General features: G+C 52.7%; 1 protein-coding gene and 1 pseudogene across 2 annotated transcripts; one reads left to right on the top strand and one right to left on the bottom strand.

The window, feature by feature from the left end:
- Window positions 1–497, bottom strand: part of LOC129534458 (small ribosomal subunit protein uS8-like) — a 33,468-nt pseudogene extending 32,971 nt beyond the window's left edge.
- Window positions 498–10,431: 9,934 nt separating this feature from the next.
- TULP1 (TUB like protein 1) lies at window positions 10,432–25,078 on the top strand. 2 transcript variants are annotated; one of them, XM_063707547.1, is made up of 15 exons: window positions 10,432–10,544; window positions 10,660–10,711; window positions 11,080–11,170; window positions 11,538–11,696; window positions 12,333–12,482; window positions 13,418–13,519; window positions 13,596–13,712; window positions 14,034–14,137; window positions 17,067–17,072; window positions 17,173–17,343; window positions 17,493–17,605; window positions 19,492–19,603; window positions 19,683–19,781; window positions 23,169–23,340; window positions 24,863–25,078. In XM_063707547.1, exons 1-15 carry the CDS (start codon window positions 10,498–10,500, stop codon window positions 24,994–24,996), a joined length of 1,629 nt encoding a protein of 542 aa, XP_063563617.1. In that variant the 5' UTR covers window positions 10,432–10,497; the 3' UTR covers window positions 24,997–25,078. The 2 variants fall into 2 exon arrangements, with proteins under 2 accessions (XP_063563617.1, XP_063563618.1); XM_063707548.1 differs by lacking the exon at window positions 11,538–11,696.
- Window positions 25,079–25,843: the final 765 nt, after the last annotated feature.

The raw sequence follows: 25,843 nt of genomic DNA, 5'->3' as shown, positions 1-25,843 counted from the left end.
ATTTTTCTTCTTTTTTTTAAGAGCCTTGGATGATTTTTATCATCAGACAGGTTTAGGAACCGCGGGACTTGACGCTTTCCCTTGCAGCTCTGACTGCTGTGACTCCGTGGTCAGGAAGCGGATGTGGAGTTCACATCCTAGTTGCCAGCACCACCTCAGTTTCTTCACCCGCTAAAGGAGGGCAGTGGCGCTACCACAGGACTGTGGCACGAAGTCAATGGAAATGAAAGAAAATATGTACCTAGTACTAAAACCAAACCAAACCAAAACCAAGTCCTGTAACATGCCTGGTATTCCCAGTTATCCTCACCTTCCGCGGGGCCGGTGTCCTCCCCGGTGGGTGTGTTCGTGTCGCCACCTGGTGGTAAGGCTAAGTCAGTGCACCCTCCCCGCCCTCCCACTCCAAGCCTGGGCTGGCCCCCGTCCGAAGCTTTAGGCTCCCGGAAGAGCTGAAAGCCCACGGTGGGAGGGCCTGGGGTCCGGGGGTCCCAACACATTCCACAGACCCATCCCAGCGATGATGAGTCGTTGCCTCCGCTCTGCCAGTCTAGTCTGTCCTGCCCCCTCCTTACTAGTAAAGATGGAGCCTACGTGCTAGAGTCCTTGCAGACACTGTCTCATTCCACCCTCACAACCCCTTTGTACGGTAGAGGGACTTACCCCTTTTCCATAGCTGAGGACATTGAGGCTCAGTGAAATTAAGTGACTGGCGCAGAGTCACACAGCTTGAAATGACGGAGCCAAGTCTCAAGCCCAGGTGGGTTTTAACCCACAACTATTTCCAATAAGCCACAAGGCCTCTACCCTGGTAGTTCCCCGCTTTGGCTAGACATTGAATTCACCTGGGAATCCTTGACGAATGCTGACGCCTGGGCCCTACACCAGGGGTTCTGATGAGCCAGTCTAGGGGGCTGTAAGGCTCAGGAGGGATCCTGATGGGCAGCCAGAGTGACAGCCACTGCTCTGAACTGGCCCATTCTGTTTCGGGGCTCTTCCCTCTGCTCTGGGGGTGCTAGCCAAGTGTTTGGCTCCGGGGACTCACAAATACGCAGCTGCAGCAGAGGGCGTGCACCTCGGGACAGCCTCCAGCCTGCAGCAGGGGCTCTGATCCTCCTGCCCCTAGCGTGGGGTGGGGTGGGGTGGCTCCAGAGCGGCTCTGGAGGGAGGCTCTGCTGGGTATTGACCTTCAGCAAGTGACTGCACATTTCCGTGAAGTTTCCTCCAATGTAAAACAGGTGTGAAAATTGTAGCAAGTATCATGTAAAATTGTCGAGTTTTTTTTTTTCTTTTTTCGTTTGAGTCGGGGTCTTGCTTTATTGACTAGACTGGAGTGCAGTGGTGTGATCCTAGCTCACTGCAGCCTTGAACTCCTGGCCTCAAGCAGTTCTCTTGCCTCAGCCTCCCAAAGTGCTGGGATTACAGGCGTGAGCCACCCTGCAGGGCCTAATTGTTGAGTATTAAACGAGCTAATACAGCAGATAAAGCACTTAGAGCAGTGCCTGGAACCCAGCAAGCTCTCAATGAATACAGCTACTGCTACTGCTAATAGTAGTATCACTACTCCATCAGTCGCACCCCATTTGGACTACTCGCCAATTATCAAGAGAACTGCTCTTTTCTGTTCTAGAAAGATCACTGTCCCATAGGGAGGGGCTAGCCATCAAAGAGAGCGGGCATAGAGGCAGGCACAGGATCCAGCTGGTAATCCGAGTTTCCCACCACTGGACTCAACCGACTGAGCCAGGGTAAGCAAGCAGGGCAGTCAGGCACCTCTTGGGGGGACTGGCATGGACACAGGAAAGGTGCACAGGCACCCCTCCTGTTAACACAGAGGTAAGTAGAGATGGGACGCAGAGGCTCAAGGACATCTTTTGAGTATTTCAGGGGCAGGGACTTTGGTCCATTCTGTTCACTGCTGTGGGTGGAGTGCCTAGAAGTGCCCTGCATACAGTAGGGGCTCAATGAATAGCTATTGAATGGACCTCACGCCGCACCACAACAGCCTGACCTGTCTCATTGTCTGTCCTCTGGCTCCGGCCCTCATCCATCTCTCCTATTGGTCTCTGCCTGACTGGACAGAAACAGATCTGCAGATCTGGTCCCCGTTCACTTGCCCTGGGTATAGGAGCTGAGGACCAGGGGACTGCTGCTGCTTCTACCCCTGGGTCCTTGGGGGCTTGGAGGGTGGAGGCCCCTCTCTGGCTGAACTAAGACTGTGACTGTCCCACTGTGGGGGGCCCAGTGGACCACAGAGGGGTGCTGCACTGAGACAGAATTGGCCTCATGGGTGGAAGAGCTTCCCAAGCAGCTGTCCCTGTGCAGCATGATGGCTTCGGAAGACAGAGAGCAGCCTGTGCCTGGGCATGTGTGAGCAGAGGGAAGAACTGTGTCTACCCAGGGATTCCTGACTCTGCTGGGGCCAGCTCAGATTCACATGGATTCTGTGAAAAGCCATGGAGGCCCCCAGTAGCATCACTTGTCAGATTCCACTTTTTTTTTTCGAGATAAGATTTTACTCCCATCACCCAGGATGGAGTGCAGTGGTGCCCTCTCAGCTCACTACAACCTCCACTTCCCAGGCTCAAGCGATCCTCCTGCCTCAGCCTCCCAAGTAACTCAGACTACAGGCATGCATCACCACTTCTGGCAAATTTTTGTATTTTTAGTAGAGATGGGGTTTCACCATGTTGGCCAGGCTGATCTCGAACTCCTGACCTCAAGTGATCCACCTGCCTCGGCTTCTCAAAGTGCTGGGATTACAGGTGTGAGCCACCACGCCCAGTCCAGATTCCACTTTCTTTTCTTTTTTTTTTTTTCTGAGAGAAGTCTCGCTCTTGTCCCCCAGGTTTGAGTGCAATGGCTTGATCTCGGCTCACTGCAACCTCTGCCTCCCTAGTTCAAACGATTCTCCTGCCTCTGCCTCCCAAGTAGCTGGGATTAAGGCGCCTGCCACCACGCCCGGCTAATTTTTGTATTTTTTAGTAGAGACGGGGTTTCACCATGTTGGCCAGGCTGGTCTCGAACTTCTGACCTCAGGTGATCCACCCGCCTCGGCCTCCCAAAGTGCTGGGATTACAGGCATGAGTCACTGTGCCCGGCCCAGATTTCTCTCTAGAGAAGACATGAGTGTTTTTGTTTCATTCTCTGTACGTGCCCACCAGCAACTCTCATCTCCCAGGCTGTGAGCTCCATGAGGGCAAAGACTGGGCTTGCATTGCATTTCCAGCTCCTGCAGCCAGTGCCCAGCTGCCACCCAGGGCTTTGTCCAACCAACAATTGAGAAGCCCCTCTGCGGGCCAAAGTGGGGCTGTGCCCGGGCTCTGAGCTCAGAGAATCTGCCCGAATCCCACTCACTCACACTGCCCACCTGGGAGACCTGGACAGTGACTTAACCTCTCTGAGCCTCCAAGAAGCAAGGATAACACAAGAACCCTGGCACTGGACTCCTAGGGTTCACTGAGAGAAACTTCCTTTTAGAACAGACGGCCAGGGGCTATGTGATGTAACAACACAACCTGGACAAAACTTAAGCCTGTGTGAGCCTGATCAAAGCTCAGCCCTACTTTCTATTTCACAAGAGCCCAGACACACCCTCAGGTGACCGCAGTTCCCATTTCTGATGAGCCCACCTGCATGGATCCTTTTGAGATGCAAAATGTCTTTTGCCCGTTTGAGACACTGATGCCCAGGCTGGAGCCTCCAAGCAGGGGGAATGCTTGCCCAAGGCCACCCAGCAGAAACCTGGGGAAGCGGGACACTGGGTCTGTTTCTGGGCAAAACCACTCTCCTTTAACTTTCTCCAAAGTCGCCTCCTTTCACCTCTGTGCCAGGTAAGCTAAGCCCTGGAGGCCTGAGGTGGAGTTCCTTTAGGGACCTGGGCCTCCATTTCCTTACTGGTGAAATGAAGGTAAAACAGCACATAGCTGACATTTCATAGGATACTTGCTCTGTGGCCAGCACCGTGCTAAGCACTGCATGTTTCTATCTATTCAATTTTCACGGCAATTTCCATAAAGTCGATTCCAAGTGTCGTCACCACTTTATGGACTAGAAAAATAGAGGCACAGGGAGGTGAAGAAAAATGCCTGCTTGCCTTTTGAAGTTTCCGTAGGGACTAGAAATAACACAAGTAAAACCAAGCACACAGTAGGCGCTTGGTCAGTGGAATGGCTCCACTAAACACTGGCTGTGTGACCTTGGACAAGTTACTTAACTTCTCTGAGCCACAGATATGTGAGTGTGCTGTGAGGATGAATTGAGAACACTGGGCACACACCATGCCTGACATGTAGTAGAAGACATTATTGATCAGTGTCAGCATTGCTGGTGGTGGCAAATCTTCATCTTCTGAAAGTAGATTTAACTTTAGGAAACAGATAAAATTCATATGGGATTAAGTCTGGGAACTAATGCCAGTGATCAAGCTGAGTCTTTTTTTTTTTTTTTTTAATAGAGACGGGGTCTTGCTATGTTGCCCAGGCTGACCTGGAACTCCTGGGCTCAAATAATCCTTCTGCTTTGGCCTCCCAAAGTGCTGTAATTACAGGTGTGCTCCACCACGCCCGGCCAGAAATGTCATTTTTAGGCCAAACAAGGTATAATTATAGAGCCTCAAGCCTGTTTTTCTGGAAGCCTGGAGTACCTATGTCAGATCAAAAGGTGCTAGAGGTTATCTCTGTTCCTGATCTTATCCCTAAACAGAAGTCTCATTTTAACTAAAATCTTGCCTCCTGTTCCTAAACACACCCCTGACCCAAATCTGGACACTTATACTGCCCCTAAGTTCCCTCCACATGCTCATCGGCTCATCAGTGTAGCTGCACCAAAACCTTGGAGTTTCTATTCTTTTTGTTGTTGTTGTTGTTTTTAGAGGGAGTTTTGCTCTTGTTGCCCAAGCTGGAGTGCAATGGCACGACCTGGGCTCACTGCAACGTCTGCCTCCTGGGTTCAAGCAATTCTCCTGCCTCAGCCTCCCGAGTAGCTGGGATTACAGGCACCCGCCACCACTCCCGGCTAATTTTTTGTATTTTTAGTAAAGACAGGGTTTCACCATGTTGGTCAGGCTGGTCTCGAACTCCTGACCTCAGGTGATCCACCCGCCTTGGCCTCCCAAAGTGCTGAGATTCCAGGCATGAGCCACGCGCCCGGCCTCTTGCTATGCTTTTCCCAGCTCCACTTTGGCACTCCTGTTTCTATCATGATCTCAACCTGTGCTTGTTCTCAAGGGCTGAAAACAAATGGAACTGCATTCAAAGTATGAAAAACTTGAATACATTCTCCTCAAAAGTGATGAAAGTAAGACATTTTTAAATTAAAATTTTTACATGCATTCAAAAGTGAGTTTTCTTTTAATATATTCAAAATTTTGTATTAAGATTAAAAGGCAAAATATGGCTTATAGTTAATAAATATCAAAAATTTAATCAAATGGGTTTTTTGAAATTTTATTTTATTGTACTTTTTTGAGACAGTCTTGCTCTGTCACCCAGGCTGAAGTGCAGTGACGTGATCTCAGCTCACTGCAACCTCTGCCTCCTGGGTTCAAACGATTCTCCTGCTTCAGCCTCCCAAGGAGCTGGGATTACAGGCGCCTGCCACCACGCCCAGCTAATTTTTGTGTTGTTAGTAGAGATGGGGTTTCGCCATGTTGGCTAGGCTGGTCTCGAACTCCTGACCTCAGGTGATCTGCCCGCCTTGGCCTCCCAAAGTGCTGGGATTATAGGCATGAGCCACCGTGCCCAGCTGGGTTTTTTGAAATTTTAATTCCATCTTATTAAATATTTTTAGAAAAACAAAACTGTTTGCAAAATAACCTCCAATGTCCCTCTAGTTGTCAATATAAAGAACTGCTATCAGGCCAGGCAAGGTGGCTCACACCTGTAATCCCAGCACTTTGGGAGGCTGAAGCAGGAAATCCCCTGAGTCCATGAGTTCAAGACCAACCTGGGCAACATGGAAAAACCCCGTCTTTAAAAAAAAAATACAAAAATAAGCCAGGCATGGTGGCACACGCCTGTACTCCCAGCTACTTGGGAGGCTGAAGGGGGGAAGGATGGCTTGAGTCTGGGAAGTCAAGGCTACAGTAAGCTGTGATCAGGCCATTGCTCTCCAGCCTCGGTGACAGAGCAAGACCCTGTCTCAAAAAAAAAAAAAAGTGCTATCATGCTTCACATATGTTGAGGTTACATATATACGAATTTAACAGTAATATGAATTGTTGAGTATTGTCAGATGCTTCTCAGCTGCCATGTACAACTGTTAGGAATAGCACACGAATACATGAGAACCTCCAGAACATGGAAAGAAGCAAGAAAATGGACACTTGTTATGCAAATATCCATCACACCCATGCAGCCTGAAAGGAAAGGTCTGAGAAATGATTTTTTCTTTCACCTAAGAGCTTCTGCAGCTCAAATCCTCCCCTCACTCCAAAGTAGTTTCCATCTCTGACGTCACTGCAGCTCAACCCACATATCTCTCCCAGATTTGGATGCAGGTACCTGTGTTTTCGTTCTACTTTTTTTCAGAGAAGATGTGGTGCTCTGTCACCCCGGCTGGAGTGCAGTGGTGCAATCACAGCTCACTGCAGCCTCGACCTCTTGGGCTCAAGCAATCCTCCTGCCTCAGTCTCCTGAGTAGTTGCACCAGCATGCGCCACCACACCCAGCTTTACCTGTGGTTTTGAGGACAGAAGGTGAGAAACTGGAGAAGTGTCCCTGGGGCCTGAGCTGTGTCAGAGGGTGGATGTTCTTACAGTCCTGCCAAGTCAGCACTGAGCCCTAGACCCCTCGTGAGACAGTTCTTAGTTCTTTTTTTTTTTTTTTTTTTTTGAGACGAAGTTTCATTCTTGCTGCCCAGGCTGGAGTGCAATGGCGCAATCTTGGCTCACTGCAACCTCTGCCTCCTGGATTCAAGGATTCTCCTGTCTCAGCCTCCCGCATAGCTGGGATTACAGGCGCCCACCACCACACCTGGATAATTTTTGTATTTTTAGTGGAGACAGGGTTTCACCATGTTGGCCAGGCTGCTCTCGAACTCCTGACCTCAAGTGATCTGACCACCTCGGCCTCCCAAAGTGCTGGGATTATAGGCGTGAGCCACCGTGCCCAACTGTGAGATAGTTCTTAGCAATGTATCTGTTTGGCATTTGCAAGTCTCAGGAGCCCTCTGAAGTGCAGGTCGCAGGCAGGACTACTCTTGTCCCGGTCCAGGGGGCAGTCCTGCTCCAGTGTGCCAAGTTCTTTGCTGCCTGAAAGCAGTTTGCACATGCTGGGACTTGTGCCTGGAACATTCTCTTTTCTAGCCTTCAAGATCCTTCAGGCTGGGTGCAGTGGCTCATGCCTGTAATCCCAACACTTTGGGAGGCTGAGGCAGGCGGATCACCTGAGGTCAGGAGTTTGAGACCAGCCTGGCCAAGGTGGTGAAACACCATCTCTACTAAAAATACAAAAATTAGCCAGGCGTGGTGGCACACGCTTGTAATCCCAGCTACTTGGGAGGCTGAGGCAGGAGAGAATCACTTGAACCCGGGAGGCAGAGGTTGCAGTGAGCCAAGATCACGCCATTGCACTCCAGCCTGGGAGACAAGAGCAAAACTCCGTCTCAAAAAAAAAAAAAAAATTCCTTCAGATTTCAGTTTAAAAATGCCTTCCTCGGCCAGGCACGGTGGCTCAGGCCTGTAATCCCAGCACTTTGGGAGGCCAAGGTGGGTGGATCACTAGAAGTCAGGAGTTCGAGACCAGCCTGGCCACATGGTGAAACCCCATCCCTACCAAAACTACAAAAAAAAAAAAAAAAATTAGCCGGGCATGGTGGCGGGTGCCTGTAGTCCCAGCTACTCAGGAGGCTGAGGCGGGAGAATTGCTTGAATCCGGGAGGCGAAGGTTGCAGTAAGCTCAGATTGCACCACTGCACTCCAGCCTGTGTGACAAGAGTGAGACTCCGTGTCAAAAAAAAAAAAAAATTCCTTCCTCAGGGCAGGGCATGGTAGCTCATGCCTGTAATCCCAGCACTTTGTGAGGCCAAGGCAGGCGGACCACTTGAGGTCAGGAGTTTGAGACCCGCCTGGCCAACATGGTGAAACCCCTTGTCTACTAAAAATACAAAACATAGCCAGGTGCCTGTAATCCCACCTACTCAGGAGGCTGAGGCAGGAGAATTGCTTGACCCTGGGAGGCAGAGTTTGCAGTGAGCTGAGATCGTGCCATTGCACTCCAGCCTGAGTAACAGAACAAGACTCCATCTCAAAAAACAAAACAAAACAAAACAAAACCTTCCTTCCTTAGGCAGCCTTGTCTGTACTCTAAATCCAGACTGGAACCCACCTGCTGGTCTCGTGGAGCCCAGTTCTTTTCCTTCTTGGCATTTCTCACAACTAATAATAATGACATCATTATCACTAATTTGGGTATTTATGTCTCTACTATCTGTCTCTCTCACAAGCATGTAAGCTGCACGAGGGCGGGGACCACATCATGTTGTTCATCTCTGTATGACCATTACTTAGCATAGCGCTTGGCACACAATAGGTGCTCAGGAAATACTTGTTGACTGACACTCAGCTGTCAGTTTCCTCACCTTTAATATCAGGGTGTTTTCGTTTGGTTGGTTGGTTGGTTGGTTTTGTTTTTGAGACAGGGTCTCACTCCATTGCCCAGGCTGGAGTGCTGTGGCACTGTCTTAGCTCATTGCAGCCTCTGCCTCCTGGGCTCAAGTCATCCTCCTGCCTCAGCCTCCCAAGTAGCTGGGACCTCAGGCATGTACCACATTGCTCAGCTAATTTTTAAATTTTTTGTAGAGACAAAGTCTCACTATGTTGCTCAGCCTGGTCTTGAGCTCCTGGGCTCAAGTGATCCTCCCAAAGTGCTGGGATTACAGGCATAAGCCACTGCTCATTGCCCTAATATCAGGGTGTTAATGTCTGTCTCATAAATATTATTGTGAGGGTGGAGTCAGAATGGGAGCAAGCCACAGTAGGTGGACAATAAGTGCTATTATTATTATATGGTCAGAGCCAAGTGAGGACTGAGGCCTCTCTGAAGTGGCGACTTGAGGGCTGTTTAGAGTTGGATAGGTTTCATGGAATAGGGAGGGCGTTCCGGGAGGGAACAGCCTGAGCAAAGCCATGGAGGACAGAACTGTAAAGGCAGTAAGGAAACCTCTGTGGCTGGATGAAGAGTATGGCTTGGGATAACCCTGTGGTTAGAAAGGCAGACTGGGGCCAGATCAGGGAGAGCCTTGAATGTCAACCCAACACATTTAAACTTAATCCTTAGGCAGTAGGGAGCCAATGAATGTTTTTGAACAAAGGTGGCAACCGAAGAAGTAGTATTTTAGAAAGGTCCATTTGATATGGATTTACTGTAATTAGCCAGGATCGTGCCACTGCACTCCAGCCTGGGTGACAAGAGCAAAATTCTGTCTAAAACAAAACAAAACAAAACCACAAAAGCATGTCCCCTATCAGTGAAAAAAGAAAAAGAGTTAAGGGTATATCTCCAATACAGACATTTTTTTTTTTTTTTTTTTTTTCTGAGACGTAGTCTTGCTCTTTTTGGCCAGGCTGGAGTGCATTGGCAAGATCTCAGCTCACTGCAACCTCCGCCTCCCAGGTTCAAGCGATTCTCCTGCCTCAGCCTCCCCAGTAGCTGGGACTACAGGTGCCCACCACGATGCCCAGCTAATTATTTATTTATTTATTTATTTATTTATTTTGAGACGGAGTCTCACTCTGTTGCCCAGGCAGGAGTGCAGTGGCATGATTTCCGCTCACTGCAAGCTCCGCCTCCCGGGTACTCGCCATTCTCCTGCCTCAGCCTCCTGAGTAGCTGGGACTACAGGTGCCTGCCCCCATGCCCGGCTAATTTTTGCATTTTTAGTAGAGATGAGGTTTCACCATGTTAGCCAGGATAGTCTCAATCTCCTGACCTTGTGATCCATCTGCCTCGGCCTCCCAAAGTGCTGGGATTACAGGGGTGAGCCGCCGCACCCAGCTAATTTTTGAATTTTTAGTAGAGACTGGGTTTCACTGTGCCGGCCAGGCTGGCCTCGAACTCCTGACCTCAAATGATCCACCTGTCTCAGCCTCCCAAAGTGCTGGGATTACAGGCGTAAACCACCGCACCTGGCTCTAGTTCTTATTTTTTGTGAGAAATAAAGATAAATACAAGATCCAGTCTAATGTTTTCTTCCACATCCCATTGACAAATGACTAATCGGCCCCTCTCACCCCAAGCTTCTGGGGGCTTCTGGGGGCAGGTGGAGCTGGTGGCCATCCTGCAGGCTGCTGGGGATCTGAGAAGAACTGGAGTTGAGATTCTTCCCCCAGTGGCCTGGGCCTAGCAGGGGAGGGTCATGGGCTGTAGCACCTCCCACAGCGCGGCCAGGCCTCCACTCCTTGAGCAGGGGGAAGGGGGGTGAAGTTGAGCCGGGATTAGCAGGAGTCGGGAGGGAGGCTCCTAGACCTGCAGAGAAAGGGGTGCGATAGGCAAAGGCACCATGCCTCTGCGGGATGAAACCCTCCGAGAGGTGTGGGCCTCTGACAGGTCTGGAAGGCCCCCATTTCGTGGCACCTGAACCCTGGGGGGCCTAGATGGAGGGGCCGGGTGGGATGGGGAGGGAAGGGGAAGGGAGACAGGCTGATCCCTTTGCTACCCTCAGTGGGCATGAAGAAGAAAGCCTGAGCCCGGAGGCCCCGCGGCGCCCCAAACAGGTATGCCACCCCACTTGGAAAGGAAGCAGAAAGATGTCCCCACTGTGCGTAAACCCACGCAGGGTAGGGGGTCTAGGGGTGGGACAGGTCCCCCTTAGCAGGGTCTGGGGGTTGCATGTCTGGAGATCTGGGGGGAGAAAGGGCTGTTTGAGGGCTTGGGGTTTCCAGGGAAGGAATTGGGAGTTTGGAGAATTGGATATGGCCACGATGCATGGAAGGGGTCATTCTGCCTCACTCCAAGAAGGGGGCTGCAGTTCCCCCCGGATAATCTGCGGTTATTTCTGGCGGCTCAAGGGATTAGAGGGGGATGGGCAGGCCTCAGCGCCCCCCTTTCCTTCCTCGACCTCCTCTTGACCCCCGTTCCGCAGCGACCCGCCCCGGCACAGAGGCTAAGGAAGAAGAGGACGGAGGCCCCCGAATCCCCCTGCCCCACGGGATCCAAGCCCCGGAAGCCCGGAGGTGGGCGGGGTGCAGAGCCCGGGTGGACCCCCAGGGTGTGGGCTGCGGAAGGGAGGGGCTTAAGGGCCGGCGCGGGTGTCGCCGAGCCCTGGAACGGGGTGGGGGAGGAGGGGGCGGGGAGTGATGAGAGGGGAGGGATTGGGGTTGGGGTTGGGGTTGGGGTAGAAGGGGGTGGCGTTGGGGTAGAAGGGGGTGGGAAGCTGAATGGAAGCCGGGGAGAAGTGTTGAAAGTGGAAACCCAAGCCCAGGGGAGATCCCTAGGGTGAGGAGCCCGAGGGGGCGCGCCCAGGCTTGGGGGTAGCGGGTAGAGGCGCTGCCTCGCGGACCCGCGGATGGGACCCTGTCTGAACCCCGCATCTCGGCTCAGCTGGGCGGAGGGGGAGGCCGCGGGAGGAGCCTTCCCCAGACCCAGCCCAGGCCCGGGCGCCGCAGACGGTCTACGCCAGGTTCCTCAGGGACCCCGAGGCCAAGAAGCGCGACCCCCGGGAAACCTTTCTGGTAGCCCGTGCCCCAGACGCGGAGGACGGTGAGAGAGGGCCCCAGGGACGCGGGTGAGGGGGCGGTGGAGCTAAGGAGAGAAGGGGCTGGCTGGACGGGAACGGCCCAGAGAGGCAGAAAACAACTGTAGTCAAATAGCCCCCATTTTCTGGCCTTGTCTTTGAGCCAGGTATTGTGCTAAGCACCAACTATGAGAGGGTGCTTTGTTCCCCCCCACCACCATTGTACAGATGGAGAAACTGAGTCATAGAGCCGTTAAGGGTTTTTGCCTTAAACAGCAGTTAGGAGCCAGAAGTAGCCCAGATGGGTCTGACTCAAGGTCAGAAACAGACAAGGTCAGGGAGAAGCACAGTGGATGCAGGGAGATGGGGAAAGGAGGGAAGGGGAGCGGGTAAGGAGAGGAGGATCTCAGGAAGGGAGAGGGAGGGCATTTCCCCAGGACAGGATTCCTCCAACCCCAGCCACTCCCCTGATTTGCAGACCCTGAAGGCTGCCAGTCACCCTCATTTTTCTGGGAAGGTGCCAGGTCTCCGGTTCTTGTTTCAGAAGGGCAGGCTCCCCTCCTGGTGCCCATGCACCACTTCCCAGCAGTCTGGAAGAACTGGGCTCCCCAGATAAGGAGGGCCCGGCTCAAACCCCCATTATGAAGAGTTTCTACCTGCAGAGGAGGAGGAGGAAGAGGAGGACGAGGATGACGAGGAAGAGGAGGCAGAGGAAAAGAAAGAGAAAATCCTTCTGCCTCCCAAGAAGCCCCTGAGAGAGAAGAGCTCCGCAGACCTGAAGGAGAGGAGGGCCAAGGCCCAGGGCCCAAGGGGTGGGTGCTGAGGGTGCTGAGAGCTCACAGGGAAGCAGAACAGCCCTGTCCTTGGAGGGCTTGGCGTCTCACTGAGACACAGCGATTGAGCCCTCAAAATGAACCCAGTGCTGTGACCAGAGGGTTTTTCCTCTGATAATTTCTCCCCACGATGGTCCTTAAGGACATAGACCAATATATGCCTCCACCCCTGGCCCCACTGCCCCTGCCCCTTGAGCTCTGTGAGGCAGAGGAGGACAGAAGATTCTACTTTTCTTTGTGATTTTTGTTTAGTTTTTGTTTTAACTCAATGGAAATTGTTATCATTTTTATAAAAGTATCAAAGTGATTACAGTAAAAAGAAATCAATGAATCAATGCTGTGATGGCGTCCTGGCCTGGGCACATTACCTGATAGGGACCAGCAGCCTGGCCTAGAGCTAGGACCTTGGGCCTCTGAAGCAGAGATAGCACACTCTGTAGCGGTGACCAGAGAAGGTTTCCTGGAGGACATGGGACAAAAGGCAGGATTCAGAGGCTCGGTTGGAAGGCCTGGTGTTCATTCATTCGGGAACTGCTTGTTAAGCTCCTGGTCTTTGTCCAGAGCTTTTTTGGCCTCAGGGAAAGAAAAACCAAGATGAGCAGAAGTCAATACAAAAATTAGCCAGGGGTGGTGGCGCGCACCTGTAATCCCAGCTACTTGGGCGGCTGAGGCACAAGAATCACTTGAACCCCAGAGGTGGAGGTTGCAGTGAGCCGAGATCCTGCCACTGCATTCCAGCCTGGGCAACAGTGAGACTGTCTCAAAAAAAAAAAAAAAAGAAAAAGAAGGCAGGCTGTGGGCCCCTGTCAAGCTTTCAGCCTCCCTGGGGACTATAGGGAGGACAAGAGGGTTGGAAGGCAGCCTTCAGCCCCAGTAGACACTTTCTTTGCCTGACCCCCATCTTCCATTTTCAGGAGACCTGGGAAGCCCTGACCCCCCACCGAAACCTCTGCGTGCTAGGAATAAGGAAGCCCCAGCAGGGGAGGGGACCAAGATGAGAAAGACCAAGAAGAAAGGTGAGCCCAGCCTAGGGAGGAACAGGGGACTTCAGCTGTGGTGGGGGTTGTGACGCTTTCACATCCACACATGCAGGGTCTGGGGAGGCCGACAAGGACCCCTCAGGGAGCCCAGCCAGTGCGAGGAAGAGCCCAGCAGCCATGTTTCTGGTTGGGGAAGGCAGTCCTGACAAGAAAGCCCTGAAGAAGAAAGGTGGATGGCAAGGGCTTCTGGTGTGGTGACATCTTGAGGTGGTCCTGGGGGCGGGGAGCTGGAGGGTCCTTACAGCATACGGGACAGTGCTAGGTAAGGAGTTTGCCAGGTCTAGAGTCAGACAACGTGCAGGGCATCTTGACCCCCGCTTTGATAGCTATGTGGTCTCAGGCAGGTGTCTTAGCCCTTCTGGGCTCTAATAATAACGTGGGGTCGACTCTCTTGTGGTTGTGGGGAGCATCCAAGTGACACATGGGTGTTGGAAGCACTTTGCAAACCAGGGTGAGGAGTTCACAGCCTTGTTTCCCCCTCCATGCTCAGGCACTCCCAAAGGCGCGAGGAAGGAGGAAGAAGAGGAGGAGGAGGCAGCTACGGTGACAAAGAACAGCAATCAAAAGGGCAAAGCCAAAGGAAAAGGCAAAAAGGTTGGGGCCCAGAGGGGCAGGGGGCTGAGGTCCCTTCAGGGAGCAGAGGCAGGGGCCTGGACTTGGGAGCCTAGAGGGTGGGGGCTTGGAGCCACTTGAGGTTAGAACCTTGGCTCCCCCTCTTGTGACAGGATATAAGGACAAAGGAAACCAGGTTTGTGCAAACAGAGGAGGCGTTTGTGGGGTCACCAGGCTAGGACTGGCCATGCAAGGGTCTTATGTCATCTGGGCTCTCTGAGGCCTCCCCTCTGGAGCGTAACCATCAGACAGCCAGAGATGTCCCCACGCCCCCACCATGTTTTCTGTGCCAGGGAGGAGGAGCACACAGGCAGAGAGGCAGATGAGGACTGACTGACAGTCAGCTGCACTGGTTGTTAAAATGTTTCCACCCTACTGCCCTGAGCTCCCCAGGCGCTTTCACTCACCTTACCCAGGACCTCCCAACCTCCCAGCAACTAAACACTCCAGCAACGAAAGGGTTAATACTGCCCATCAGGAGCCTCCCTGTTTCTCCTCCAAGCTTACCAGTATGCATCTCCATGGCGAACAGGTTGTTAAATATTTTGAATATTGCCCCTGCTCCCAAACAGGACTCAGACACCAACACACAAAAGCTGGAGTAAGCAGGAGAGGGAGGTCCAACTGACAGAAAATAACAAAAGTCTTCAAGGAACAGGTTTCCCCCAGTGGGGAGATCACCACGAGGACAGGGCCTGGATTTTAGCTTTGTAGGTTTATTAGTTTGTGCAGGAGTGGTCAGGTCTAGGAGGACTGATTCACATTAACCAAGATCACCAGATGCTGATGTACAAACCGAAAGGCCAGTTTACTGTCTCCCAGCGGGGAATGTAACTGCAGAACAGACTTCGGTACCGTAGGCTCTTGAAATTTGCAGCTGCTGAAGTGTTTGAATAAGTTCTGGCTTTCTCCACATCGTGTTCCAAACATAGTCTTTTGTTTCCCAGGTTTCTTCTGGAACAACCTAGAGTAGAGAACAGGTGATCACTTGTCCCTGAGCTGAGGGTTCACTGCTCTACATCAGCCTCCCTCAAACACACTGCAAACCTGTGCTCAACAAAAACGGCCATGGCCAGGCAAAGTGGCTCACGCCTGTAATCCCAGCACTTTGGGAGGAGGAGGCAGACGGGTCACTTGAAGTCAGGAGTTCGAAACCAGCCTGGCGAATAGTAGAGATGGTGAAACCCCATCTCTACTAAAAATACAAAAATTATCGGGGCATGGTGATGCGCACCTGTAGTCCCAGCTACTTAGGAGGATGAGGCAGGAGAATCACTTGAACCCAGGAGGTGGAGGTTGCAGCGAGCCGAGATCACGCCACTGCATTCCAGCCTGGGCAACAAGAGTGAGGCTCCATCTCAAAAAAATAAAAAATAAAATTTAAAAAACGGCCAACCACAGCACATCTTTGTGGATTCTTCGTGGCTCCCAAATAGCATTGAACCCTCAAATGCGCACACCCAGGCTGGCAGTCCATGCTTGCCCCTGTTGGGAAAGTTGGGCTTAGACTCTTGGCTCCCTTCCTATGAGGGATAGAACATGAGGACAAAGGGCACCAGGTTTGTGAGAACAGAAGGGGCTGTTGTGGGGTCACCAGGCCACCCTAGGGCTTTATGTCACCAAATTGTTCTTAGGAGTTTCTCAATGAGCAAAGTGAGCTTACATATTCATTCATATATTAACTATGCATTGCTATGTAACAAATCACCCCAAACTGAGTATCTTAAAACAACATTTACTTTCTTATTCAATTTCTGAGAGCCAGAAATCTAGGAGAGGCTTAGCAGAGTAGTTCTGGCTCAGGGTCTCGGAGGAAGCTGCAGTCAAAACGTCAGCTGGGGCTTCGGTCACTCTGAAGGCTTCACTGGAAATGAAGGATCCACTTCTAAAATAGTTCCCTGTGGTGGGTGTTAGCTGGAGATCTCAGTTCCTTCCTACAGGGACCTCTCCTGGAGGCTGCTTAAGTGTTCTTTTTTTTTTTTTTTTTGCTTGAGTGTTCTTATGGCATGGCAGCCAACTTCTCCCAAAGTCCAAGAGACAGAGAGCCATATAGAAGCCACAATATCTTTTATGACCTAACCTTGGAGCGGCCCATGACCACTTCTGCCATATTCTACTGGTCACAGGGACCAACCCTGGTACGCAGTGGGAGGAGACTACACAAAGGCACAAATACCAGGAGACAAGGATCATTGGGTGCCATCTTATGATAATGAATATCATCTTGACTATGGTATTCATTATTTACTATACGCTAACAATAAGAGTAGCAGCTAACACTTCCATAGTGCTAAGAACACAGCGGTCCATTCTGTTAGCCCCACTTCACTGCCTGAGACAGTGTGCAAAGGAGGGAAGGTCTTTCTAAAGGCTCTGGACCTCATAGGAGACTGGACAGGACTCATGCCCCAGCCCCACCTCTTACTAGTTATGTGAACTTGGGCAAGTGACTTAACTTCTCTAAGCCTCAGCTTCTTCATCTATACAATGGGGATGACTACCACAGTGGGGTGATAAGAGGATGAAATGAGTAAATATTTCGAAAGTACTTGAAACTATGGCACCCTGATAGAATTTATGCAAGCGTGTGTTAAATACATAGGTAAGGTCTGTCCCAGGTATCCACCCCTACTATACCTACTTCTCAGATGAGAAAATTGAGTTACAGTGTGGTGAAACTTAACAGTGAAGACAGTTAGTAGTGAAACTAGGATTTGAACCTAGACAGTCTGGCTCTAGAGTGTGTGCTCCTATCCACGAGCTAAGCAGAATCAAAATAAATCACAGAGCTCCCCAGAGCCTCCTAACTTGGCCGTGCCGGGCTGCCAGGGAGAATGAGGGGCAGTGGCTTCCCCGCCTCCAGGGATGCGGCCCCTGCTCTAGCCACCCTCTCTGTTCTCTCCGCACACAGAAAGCGGTGAGTTGTCCTGCCGGGCTGCCCGTGTCTCAGCACTGGGACCTGCTGGGAGCGGGGGAGCTGGTGCTCTGGGGCTGATGTACCCTCTGCCCCCACCCAGAAGGAGGAGAGGGCCCCGTCTCCCCCCATGGAGGTGGACGAACCCCGGGAGTTTGTGCTCCGGCCTGCCCCGCAGGGCCGCACGGTGCGCTGCCGGCTGACCCGGGACAAAAAGGGCATGGATCGAGGCATGTATCCCTCCTACTTCCTGCACCTGGACACGGAGAAGAAGGTGGGTGGGGAGAGGCAGCAGAGGAAGGAGTGTGGAGGGGTCCGGGATGGGGGCCACGGGACAAACGGGCCTGCTTTCTCCCTGCAGCTCACCTCCATCCCTTCCCACCTTCTCTTCCCATCCTCTCACCTGTCTCCCCTTTTCCCCAGGTGTTCCTCTTGGCTGGCAGGAAACGAAAACGGAGCAAGACAGCCAATTACCTCATCTCCATCGACCCTACCAATCTGTCCCGAGGAGGGGAGAATTTCATCGGGAAGCTGAGGTGGGGCTGGGCTTCCTGGGGCTGGGGGGGCTTGGGTCAGCAAAAGGCCATAGCCAGTCATCTCTGTCCTGCTGTGCCTGGCGGAGCACCCACCAGAGTGGGCACCCTGGAAACGTCCCCTAGCCTAGGGCCTCTCACTGTGATGTACATAGATCATGTGGGGAGCTTGTTAAAGTGGTTGAGTGTGTGGGGTGGGCCCGGGAGTCTACATTTTTAATGAGCACCCAGGCGATGCCCACACTGCTGCCAGCCCAGGGCCTCACTTGGAGCAGGGCATAAGTTCCACGAGGGCAGGCACTGTGCCTGCCTTGTTTAGGGCTGAATTCCTAGCACTGAACACATATTAGCTACTCAACAAGTATTTACTGATCAAATGAATGAACATATATATTCAGCACTATCCTGTGCTGTCTTCCCATACATCTCATCTAATCCTCACCACAAATCAGAGCTGAAGGAAGGGGATGCCTGAGTCAGGCCTTATTTCTTAAATGTATGTATTTAGGCTGGGCACAGTGGCTCATGCCTGTAATCCCAGCATTTTGGGAGGCCAAGGCGGGTGGATTACCTGAGGTCAGGAGTCCGAGATCAGCCTGGCCAACATGGTGAAACCCCGTCTCTACTAAAAATAAAAAATTAGCCAGGTGTGGTGGCATGCACCTGGAGTCCCAGCTACCTGGGAGGCTGAGGTGGGAGAATCTCTTGAACCCAAGAGTGGGAGGTTGCAGTGAGCTGGGATCATGCCACTGCACTTTCAGCCTGGGCGACAGACCAAGACTCTGCCTCAAAAATAAATGAATAAATAAATGTATGTATTTAACAAAACTTTTATAAGGCCTATTTATGTGTCAGGTGTGATTCTAAGTCACTTCCAGGCCAGGCGCGGTGGCTCACACCTGTAATCCCAGCACTTTGGGCTGAGGTGGGTGGATCACAAGGTCAGGAGATCAAGAGCATCCTGGCTAACACAGCGAAACCCCGTCTCTACTAAAAATACAAAAAAAACAAATTAGCCCAGCGTGGTGGCAGGCCCTGTAGTCCCAGCTACTCAGGAGGCTGAGGCAGAAGAACGGCGTGAACCCGGGAGGCGGAGCTTGCAGTGAGCAGAGATCACGCCACTGTACTCCAGCCTGGGCAACAGAGTGAGACTCAGTCTCAAAAAAATAAAGAAAAAAAAAAGTCACTTCCAAATGTTAACCCATTCAATCCTCTTATTGTCCAAATGAGGGAAATGCTGTTGCTCAGCCCATTTTATAGATGGGGAAGTTGGGGCTCAGAGAGTTTAAATACCTTGCCTAAGATCTCACAGCTAGTAATAGTAAGAGATGGAGTTGGGATTTTAACATTGCCTAGTCTCCTTGTAGATTCAGCCCTTTCTTTTTTTGTTTTGGAGACCGGGTCTTACTCTGTCGCCCACGCTGGAGTGCAGTGATGTGATCAAGGCCATGGCTCACTGCAGCCTCGACCTCCCAGGCTCAAGTGATCCTCCCACCTTAGCCTCCTGAGTAGCTGGGACTACAGGCACATGCCACCACGCCTAGATAATTTGGCAGGTGGGGGGCAGAGGGTGGGTGTTTTTTGTAGAGACAGGGTTGCCTGCCATGTTGCCCAGGCTGGTTTCCAACTCCTGGACTCAAGCGATCCTCCCTCCTCTGATTCCCAAAGTGCTGGGATTACAAGCTTGAGCCACCATGCCCTGGGTTGGGTCAGCATTTAAAAAGACCTCCGCATAGGGGGAAGCCTGGGGCAGGGGACATGAATTGCTCAGTCCTAAGTTACCCCCACCCTTGTAGGAAGCTCTCTAAACTGCTTGGCTGTGTGGAAGGGGCCTGGGGCAGGGATGTAGGATCCCCTCAGCCCCACCCCAAGTTCTACCCTGCTTGCAGGTCCAACCTCCTGGGGAACCGCTTCACGGTCTTTGACAACGGGCAGAACCCACAGCGTGGGTACAGCACTAATGTGGCAAGCCTTCGGCAGGAGCTGGCAGCTGTGATCTATGTGAGGACTCCACCTGTCCCCCATGCCAGGCTGCTCCCCTTACAGGGGCTGGCCTCACAGGCATCTGTTTCCTTCCCAGGAAACCAACGTGCTGGGCTTCCGTGGCCCCCGGCGCATGACCGTCGTCATTCCTGGCATGAGTGCGGAGAACGAGAGGGTCCCCATCCGGCCCCGAAATGTGAGCCCCGCACCTCCCTGGCCCCTGGCTCCCTATGTGAGAAACGGGAGTCGGGGCTCAGCTTAGGAAATAGCCAACTCCCTGAGCACGTCCATCACCCTCCAACACAAATTCATTCTGGCCACCTAGGGAATGGACTTGGGCTTTTTGTAATTGAATTCGCTGAAAAACCACAATAGGCTTTTTGGTTGTTTTCGGAGTTTACATCAAATTCATATATTACATCCATTCCTATCTTCGTTGACCACACATATTGAGTGCCAAGTATTATCCTAGGCACCTGGAAGACATCAGTGGACAAAACAAAGATCTGCACCCCTGGGCCGGGCCCGGTGGCTCACGCCTGTAATCCCAGCACTTTGGGAGGCCGAGATGAGCGGATCACGAGGTCAGGAGATCGAGACCATCCTGGCTAACATGGTGAAACCCTGTCTCTACTAAAAATACAAAAAAATTAGCCGGGCGTGGTGGCGGGCACCTATAGTCCCAGCTACTCGGGAGGCTGAGGCAGGAGAATGGCGTGAACCTGGGAGGCGGAGCTTGCAATAAGCCGAGATGGCGCCACTGCATTCCAGCCTGGGTGACAGAGCGAGACTCCATCTCAAAAAAAAAAAAAACAAAAACCAAAGATCTGCCCCCCTGAAGCTGGCATTCTAGTGGGAGGAGAGTGACAGCAGACAATAATCGTGATAAATAAGTAAATTATGGAGCATACTGGAAGGTGGTAAGTGCTATGGTGAAAAATGTCAGACCAGGTGCAGTGGCTCACACCTGTAACCCCAGCACTTTGGGAGGCCAAGGTGGGCGGATCACTTGAGGTCAGGAGTTCGAGACCAGCCTGGCCAACATGGCTAAACCCCATCTCTACTAAATATACAAAAATTAGCCGGGCGTGGCAGCGGGCACCTGTAATCTCACCTGTTTACTCAGGAGGCTGACGCAGGGAGTATTGCTTGAACCCGGGAAGCAGAGGTTGCAGTGAGGCAAGATCGCGCCACTGCACTCCAGCCTGGGCAACAGAGCGAGACTCTGTCTCAAAAATAAAAAAAAAATGTTGCCAGCCATGGTGGCTCACGCTTGTGACCCCAGCATTTTGGGAGGCCAAGCCGGGCAGATCACGAGGTCAGCAGTTTGAGACCAGCCTGGCCAACATGGTAAAATCCCATCTCTACTAAAAATACAAAAATTAACTGGGCATGGTGACAGGCACTTGTAATCCCAGCTACTCAGGAGGCTGAGGCAAGAGAATCACTTGAACCCCGGAGGCGGAGTTTGCAGTGAGCCAAGATCACGCCGCTGCACTCCAGCCTGGGTGACAGAGCTAGACTCCATCTCAAAATAAATAAATAAATAATAAAAAATAAAAAGAAAAAATTTAAAAAGAAAAAAGTCAAACAGGGGAAGGTAGATAACAAGTGTGTAAGTCTCAATATTAAATATGGTTGTCAAAGCAGACCTCAATGAGAAGGTGAGGGAGTGAGCCTACAGACATCTGGGGGAAGAGCACCTGGGCAGCGGGAAGAGCCAGTGCAAAGGTCCTGTGGCAGGAGGGGGCCTGGTGGGCTGGAGGAACCACCAGGTGACCAGTGTGGCGGGAGGGAGAGGAGGTCAGAGAAGTGAGGGGTAGACAGGGCCTTTAAAACTGATTTTTGCTTTGAGAGAACTGGGAAGCCACAGCAGGATTTTGAGCAAAGGAGTGACATGACTTGTTTTTGTTTTTGAGACGGAGTCTTGCTCTGTAACCCAGGCTGGAGTGCAATGGCCTGATCGCAACTCACTGCAACCTCTACTTCCCAGGTTCAAGAGATTCTCCTGCCTCAGCCTCCTGAGTAGCTGGGATTACAGGCGCATACCACCATGCTCAGCTAATTTTTGTATTTTCAGTAGAGACGTGGTTTCGCCATGATGGCCAGGTTGGTCTTGAACTCCTGACCTCAAGTGACCCACCTGCCTCAGCCTCCCAAAGTGCTAGGATTACAGGCCTGAGCCACTGTGCCCAGCCTTTTTTTTTTTTTTTTTTTTTTTTTTTCTGAGCCCGAGTCTCACTCTGGGTCTCACTCCAGCCCAGGCTAGAGTACAGTGGTATGATCATGACTTACTGCAGCCTCGACCTCCTGGCTTCAAACAGTGCTGCTTCCTGCCTCAGCCTCTCATGTAGCTGAGACCCTAGGCACATGCCACCATACCTGGCTAGTTTTTTGTAGAGCCAGGGTCTCAACTTTGTTGCCCAGGCTGGTCTTAAATTCCTGAAGTGATCCTTTCGTCTCGGCTTCTCAAAGTGTTGGGATTATATGCGTGAGCCACCGTGCTTGGCATGACTTGTATTTTAAAAAGCAAAGGTTGTTTTGCGTGTGTGTGTGTGTGAGTTTAAGATGGAGAGATGTTCTGGAGAGACGTGTCAGTCCCGTGCTCTGCTCTTTAGCACTGCAGGTCCAGTGAGTCCAGGATTTAAGAGACTCTGGGTGACTCGCATGCCCCATCCTCACAGGAGACTGATGTCATTTTACTCATTTACAATGAAAGATAATACCCCGTCAGCTGATCACACATCCTTCCCTGCTGGAAAGTCACGGCCCAGGCTGATCTGCAGGGCACCAGTCATGGGAGGCTCAGTCTTGAGGGTTCACTCAGCCTGTGGGCCCCACAGTTGTCCTTCCCATGCCTGGAATAAACACACAAATCCCCCAGAGGCAGCATCTCCTGCCCTTGTTTGGGCCCAGTAAGAAATGCCTGGTGCTGTTTTGGGTCTCTCTTCTGCCAATTACAGTGCAGTGGGAGGAATGGTAAGAGCAAGGTGTCATGGAAGCTCAGAGCTGAGACATCTAAATCAGATGGGGGGTCAGGAAGGCTTCTTGGAGGTGATCTTGAGTGGACTCACTCTAATCCATGAACGTGAGCAGGAGACAAGGAAACTCAAGAAAGAAAGATCTTAAGGGCACATTATACAGACCCTGCTCCTTCCTTTCAGAAACTCTCCTCCAAGTACACTTTCTCTTAACTGCAATTTACCTATCCATCTCCCCAGCTCAACTGTGTGCCCTTTGCAGGTCCGAGATTGGCTCATCCTGTCATTAGGTACTGGTGTGTGTCTGTCTCCTAAGACCACCTGGGTACCAATGGCATGGAGCGCCTATGTGCCAGATGCCGCTTGCCATTTTCCAGCCCTCCGCTTTGACATCCCAGACACAAAGCCCCATTCTCACAGATGTGAACCCTGTCCTCAAGGATGCCACAGATGCCAAGCCTATTCTCAGATACCCTAATGGATGAAGATGTCCAGGCCACACCCCTGTGCACACATGCCCAGGCCCCTTCTCCGGTCAGTCCTGAGCCATCTCAGCCATCTCTAACTGTCCTCTCCCTGTCTACTCCCCTGGGGCACCCCAGGCTAGTGATGGCCTGCTGGTGCGCTGGCAGAACAAGACGCTGGAGAGCCTCATTGAACTGCACAACAAGCCACCTGTCTGGAACGATGACAGTGGCTCCTACACCCTCAACTTCCAAGGCCGGGTCACCCAGGCCTCAGTCAAGAACTTCCAGATTGTCCACGCTGATGACCGTGAGTACCTGAGGGCCCAGGTCTGGCTCTTCTCCACCACCCCCAAGGATGCTGACCTTCATTCAAGCTCCCCTCACCCCCTCACACACACACACACCAGCCTTTATCCCGAGAGCTGGGACATCCCACAAGGTCACTGTCTCCTCCATAGGCACTGACACTGTGCTCTCAGGAGCCTCAGATATTCTAAGCAGGTGTCTTGGGGCTCATCACTCCAGGTTCCCATTCCAGCATCGGCCAGAGCAGTGGGTTAGATACTGGGACATTCTGGATAAGATTGTGTTGAAGGGAGGGTTGAGCTCCTGGAGTCTGAAAACCACGGACAGCCCAACTCCTCTTTGTTCAAAGAGAGTGCTGAGGCTCAGAGAGGGCAGCCCTTTGCCCAGAGTCTCTCAGCAACTTCAGGAAGTTACACTGGCCCTCGAAATTTATTTCACAAAACTTACACAGTGCTTACTATGTGCCAGGCACTGTTCTCAGGATTTTACAGATAACTGAATCATTAAATCCCTTCAACATCCCTGTGAGGAGTGCCATTATTATCCCTATTTGGCAGGAAACTAAGGCACAGAGAGGTTAAGCAACTCGCCCACGGTCACATCACTAGTAGGAGGTAGAGCTGACAGTCTGGATCTCCAGTGGCCATGCTCTTAATCTCTTCAAGATGGTTGCCTTTCAGGGGCAGGGAATATTAAGCATTTCTGAGTGCCTACTCTGTGTCTTCTCTCAAGTGAGGTCAAAGGACTACCCTGGAAGACTCGGGGAAACAAGGTGTCCCTGTTACAAGCCTTGGTTGGAAAGGCTTCCTTCCCACTAGGGTGAGGAAGTCTGGGGATGGAAGGGTATCTCCCATAAGTCTCTGGGTTCACAGGGTTGGACCAACATTGAGCGAGCCCCAACTGCATCCTAGGGATGTGCCCCCAGTGCCACCTGTCCTGTGGCTGTGGGACTGCTCTCCAGATCACGTTTCTGGTGGAGCCTGGTCCACCTGAGTTTGGGGGTCTTTTTAGCAACTTCCTGTCCCTATGGATCCTGGGGGAGGTGCTGAGGTTGGGGCTGGGAACCTGGATCATTGAAGGGAGAGGTGCCCAGTGAGGCTGAGGAAGGGGACCAGGGGCTAGTCAAGGGGTGGGCTGGGGTCTAAGGTGGGACTTCGTGGCTGGGGATAGGAGGAAAGAATGTGGCCAGAATCAACAGAGAATTTGGGAAGGAAGAATGCTGGGCTTGGATAAATTTGACAGGGTCCTATAGTTAATCAGGTGCGGGCTCTAGGCATGGCCTGTGGCAGCAGCAGAAAGGCAAGGTCCCTGCCCCCAGGAGATTATAGTGTGACTGCAAAGCCACGTGGTGCTGGTGTGGAGTGAGATAGGAAGAAGGGATGGGTGTTGAGTAACTGAGATGGTGGCTGAGGGTTGGAGCCCCAAGGCAAGGGAGAGACTGACCCCAAGGTTGAGGGCACTGTCTGCCAGGATGGGGGTCCAAGGAGGTCTCGGGCCGCCCCCACCCCGTCTTGTGTCCATAGCCGACTATATCGTGCTGCAGTTCGGCCGCGTGGCGGAGGACGCCTTCACCCTAGACTACCGGTACCCGCTGTGCGCCCTGCAGGCCTTCGCCATCGCCCTCTCCAGTTTCGACGGGAAGCTGGCCTGCGAGTGACCCCAGCAGCCCCTCAGCGCCCCCAGAGCCCGTCAGCGTGGGGGAAAGGATTCAGTGGAGGCTGGCAGGGTCCCTCCAGCAAAGCTCCCGCGGAAAACTGCTCCTGTGTCGGGGCTGACCCCTCACTGCCTCTCGGTGACCTCCGTCCGCTCCCCAGCCTGGCACAGGCCGAGGCAGGAGGAGCCCGGACGGGTAGGACGGAGATGAAGAACATCTGGAGTTGGAGCCGCACATCTGGTCTCGGAGCTCGCCTGCGCCGCTGTGCCCCCCTCCTCCCCGCGCCCCAGTCACTTCCTGTCCGGGAGCAGTAGTCAGTGTTGTTTTAACCTCCCCTCTCCCCGGGACCGCGCTAGGGCTCCGAGGAGCTGGGGCGGGCTAGGAGGAGGGGGTAGGTGATGGGGGACGAGGGCCAGGCACCCACATCCCCAATAAAGCCGCGTCCTTGGCCAAGCGGAGCGGTGGTTCCTCAGCGCGTGCGGAGAACGAGGCGGCAGGAGGCGTCCGAGGCGCGGGCTGGAAGCCTCAACCCCCGTCCCACTCCCGCCCAGGCCCCGGGCGCTCCCGCGTCCCCTCCCCGCGCCCGTCGCGGGTCCTACCGAAACTCGGCGGCCGCACAGCGTCGAGACGCCCCCCGCGGGGGCCCGGGGAGCTGGGGCGAAAGGGAGGGTCCCGGAGGTCGGGGAAGAAGGAGAAAGGGAGAAGAAATTCGAGAAACTAGCCACGCGGGGAGAACCAGACAAACCGGGTCCCGGCAGGGCGGGCGCAGCCGCCAGGGCGGAGCCGGGTCTGGGGCCCCGGGAGTGGGGGGCAGGCCCGCGAGCTGGAGGGTACGCTCCGCCTCGGCGGC

This window comes from Gorilla gorilla, chromosome 5, assembly GCF_029281585.2.
Source record: "Gorilla gorilla gorilla isolate KB3781 chromosome 5, NHGRI_mGorGor1-v2.1_pri, whole genome shotgun sequence".
NCBI classification, from domain to species: Eukaryota; Metazoa; Chordata; class Mammalia; order Primates; family Hominidae; genus Gorilla; species Gorilla gorilla.
The sequence above is the reverse complement of the archived record's forward strand: the minus strand, read 5'-3'. Positions and strand labels throughout refer to the sequence as shown.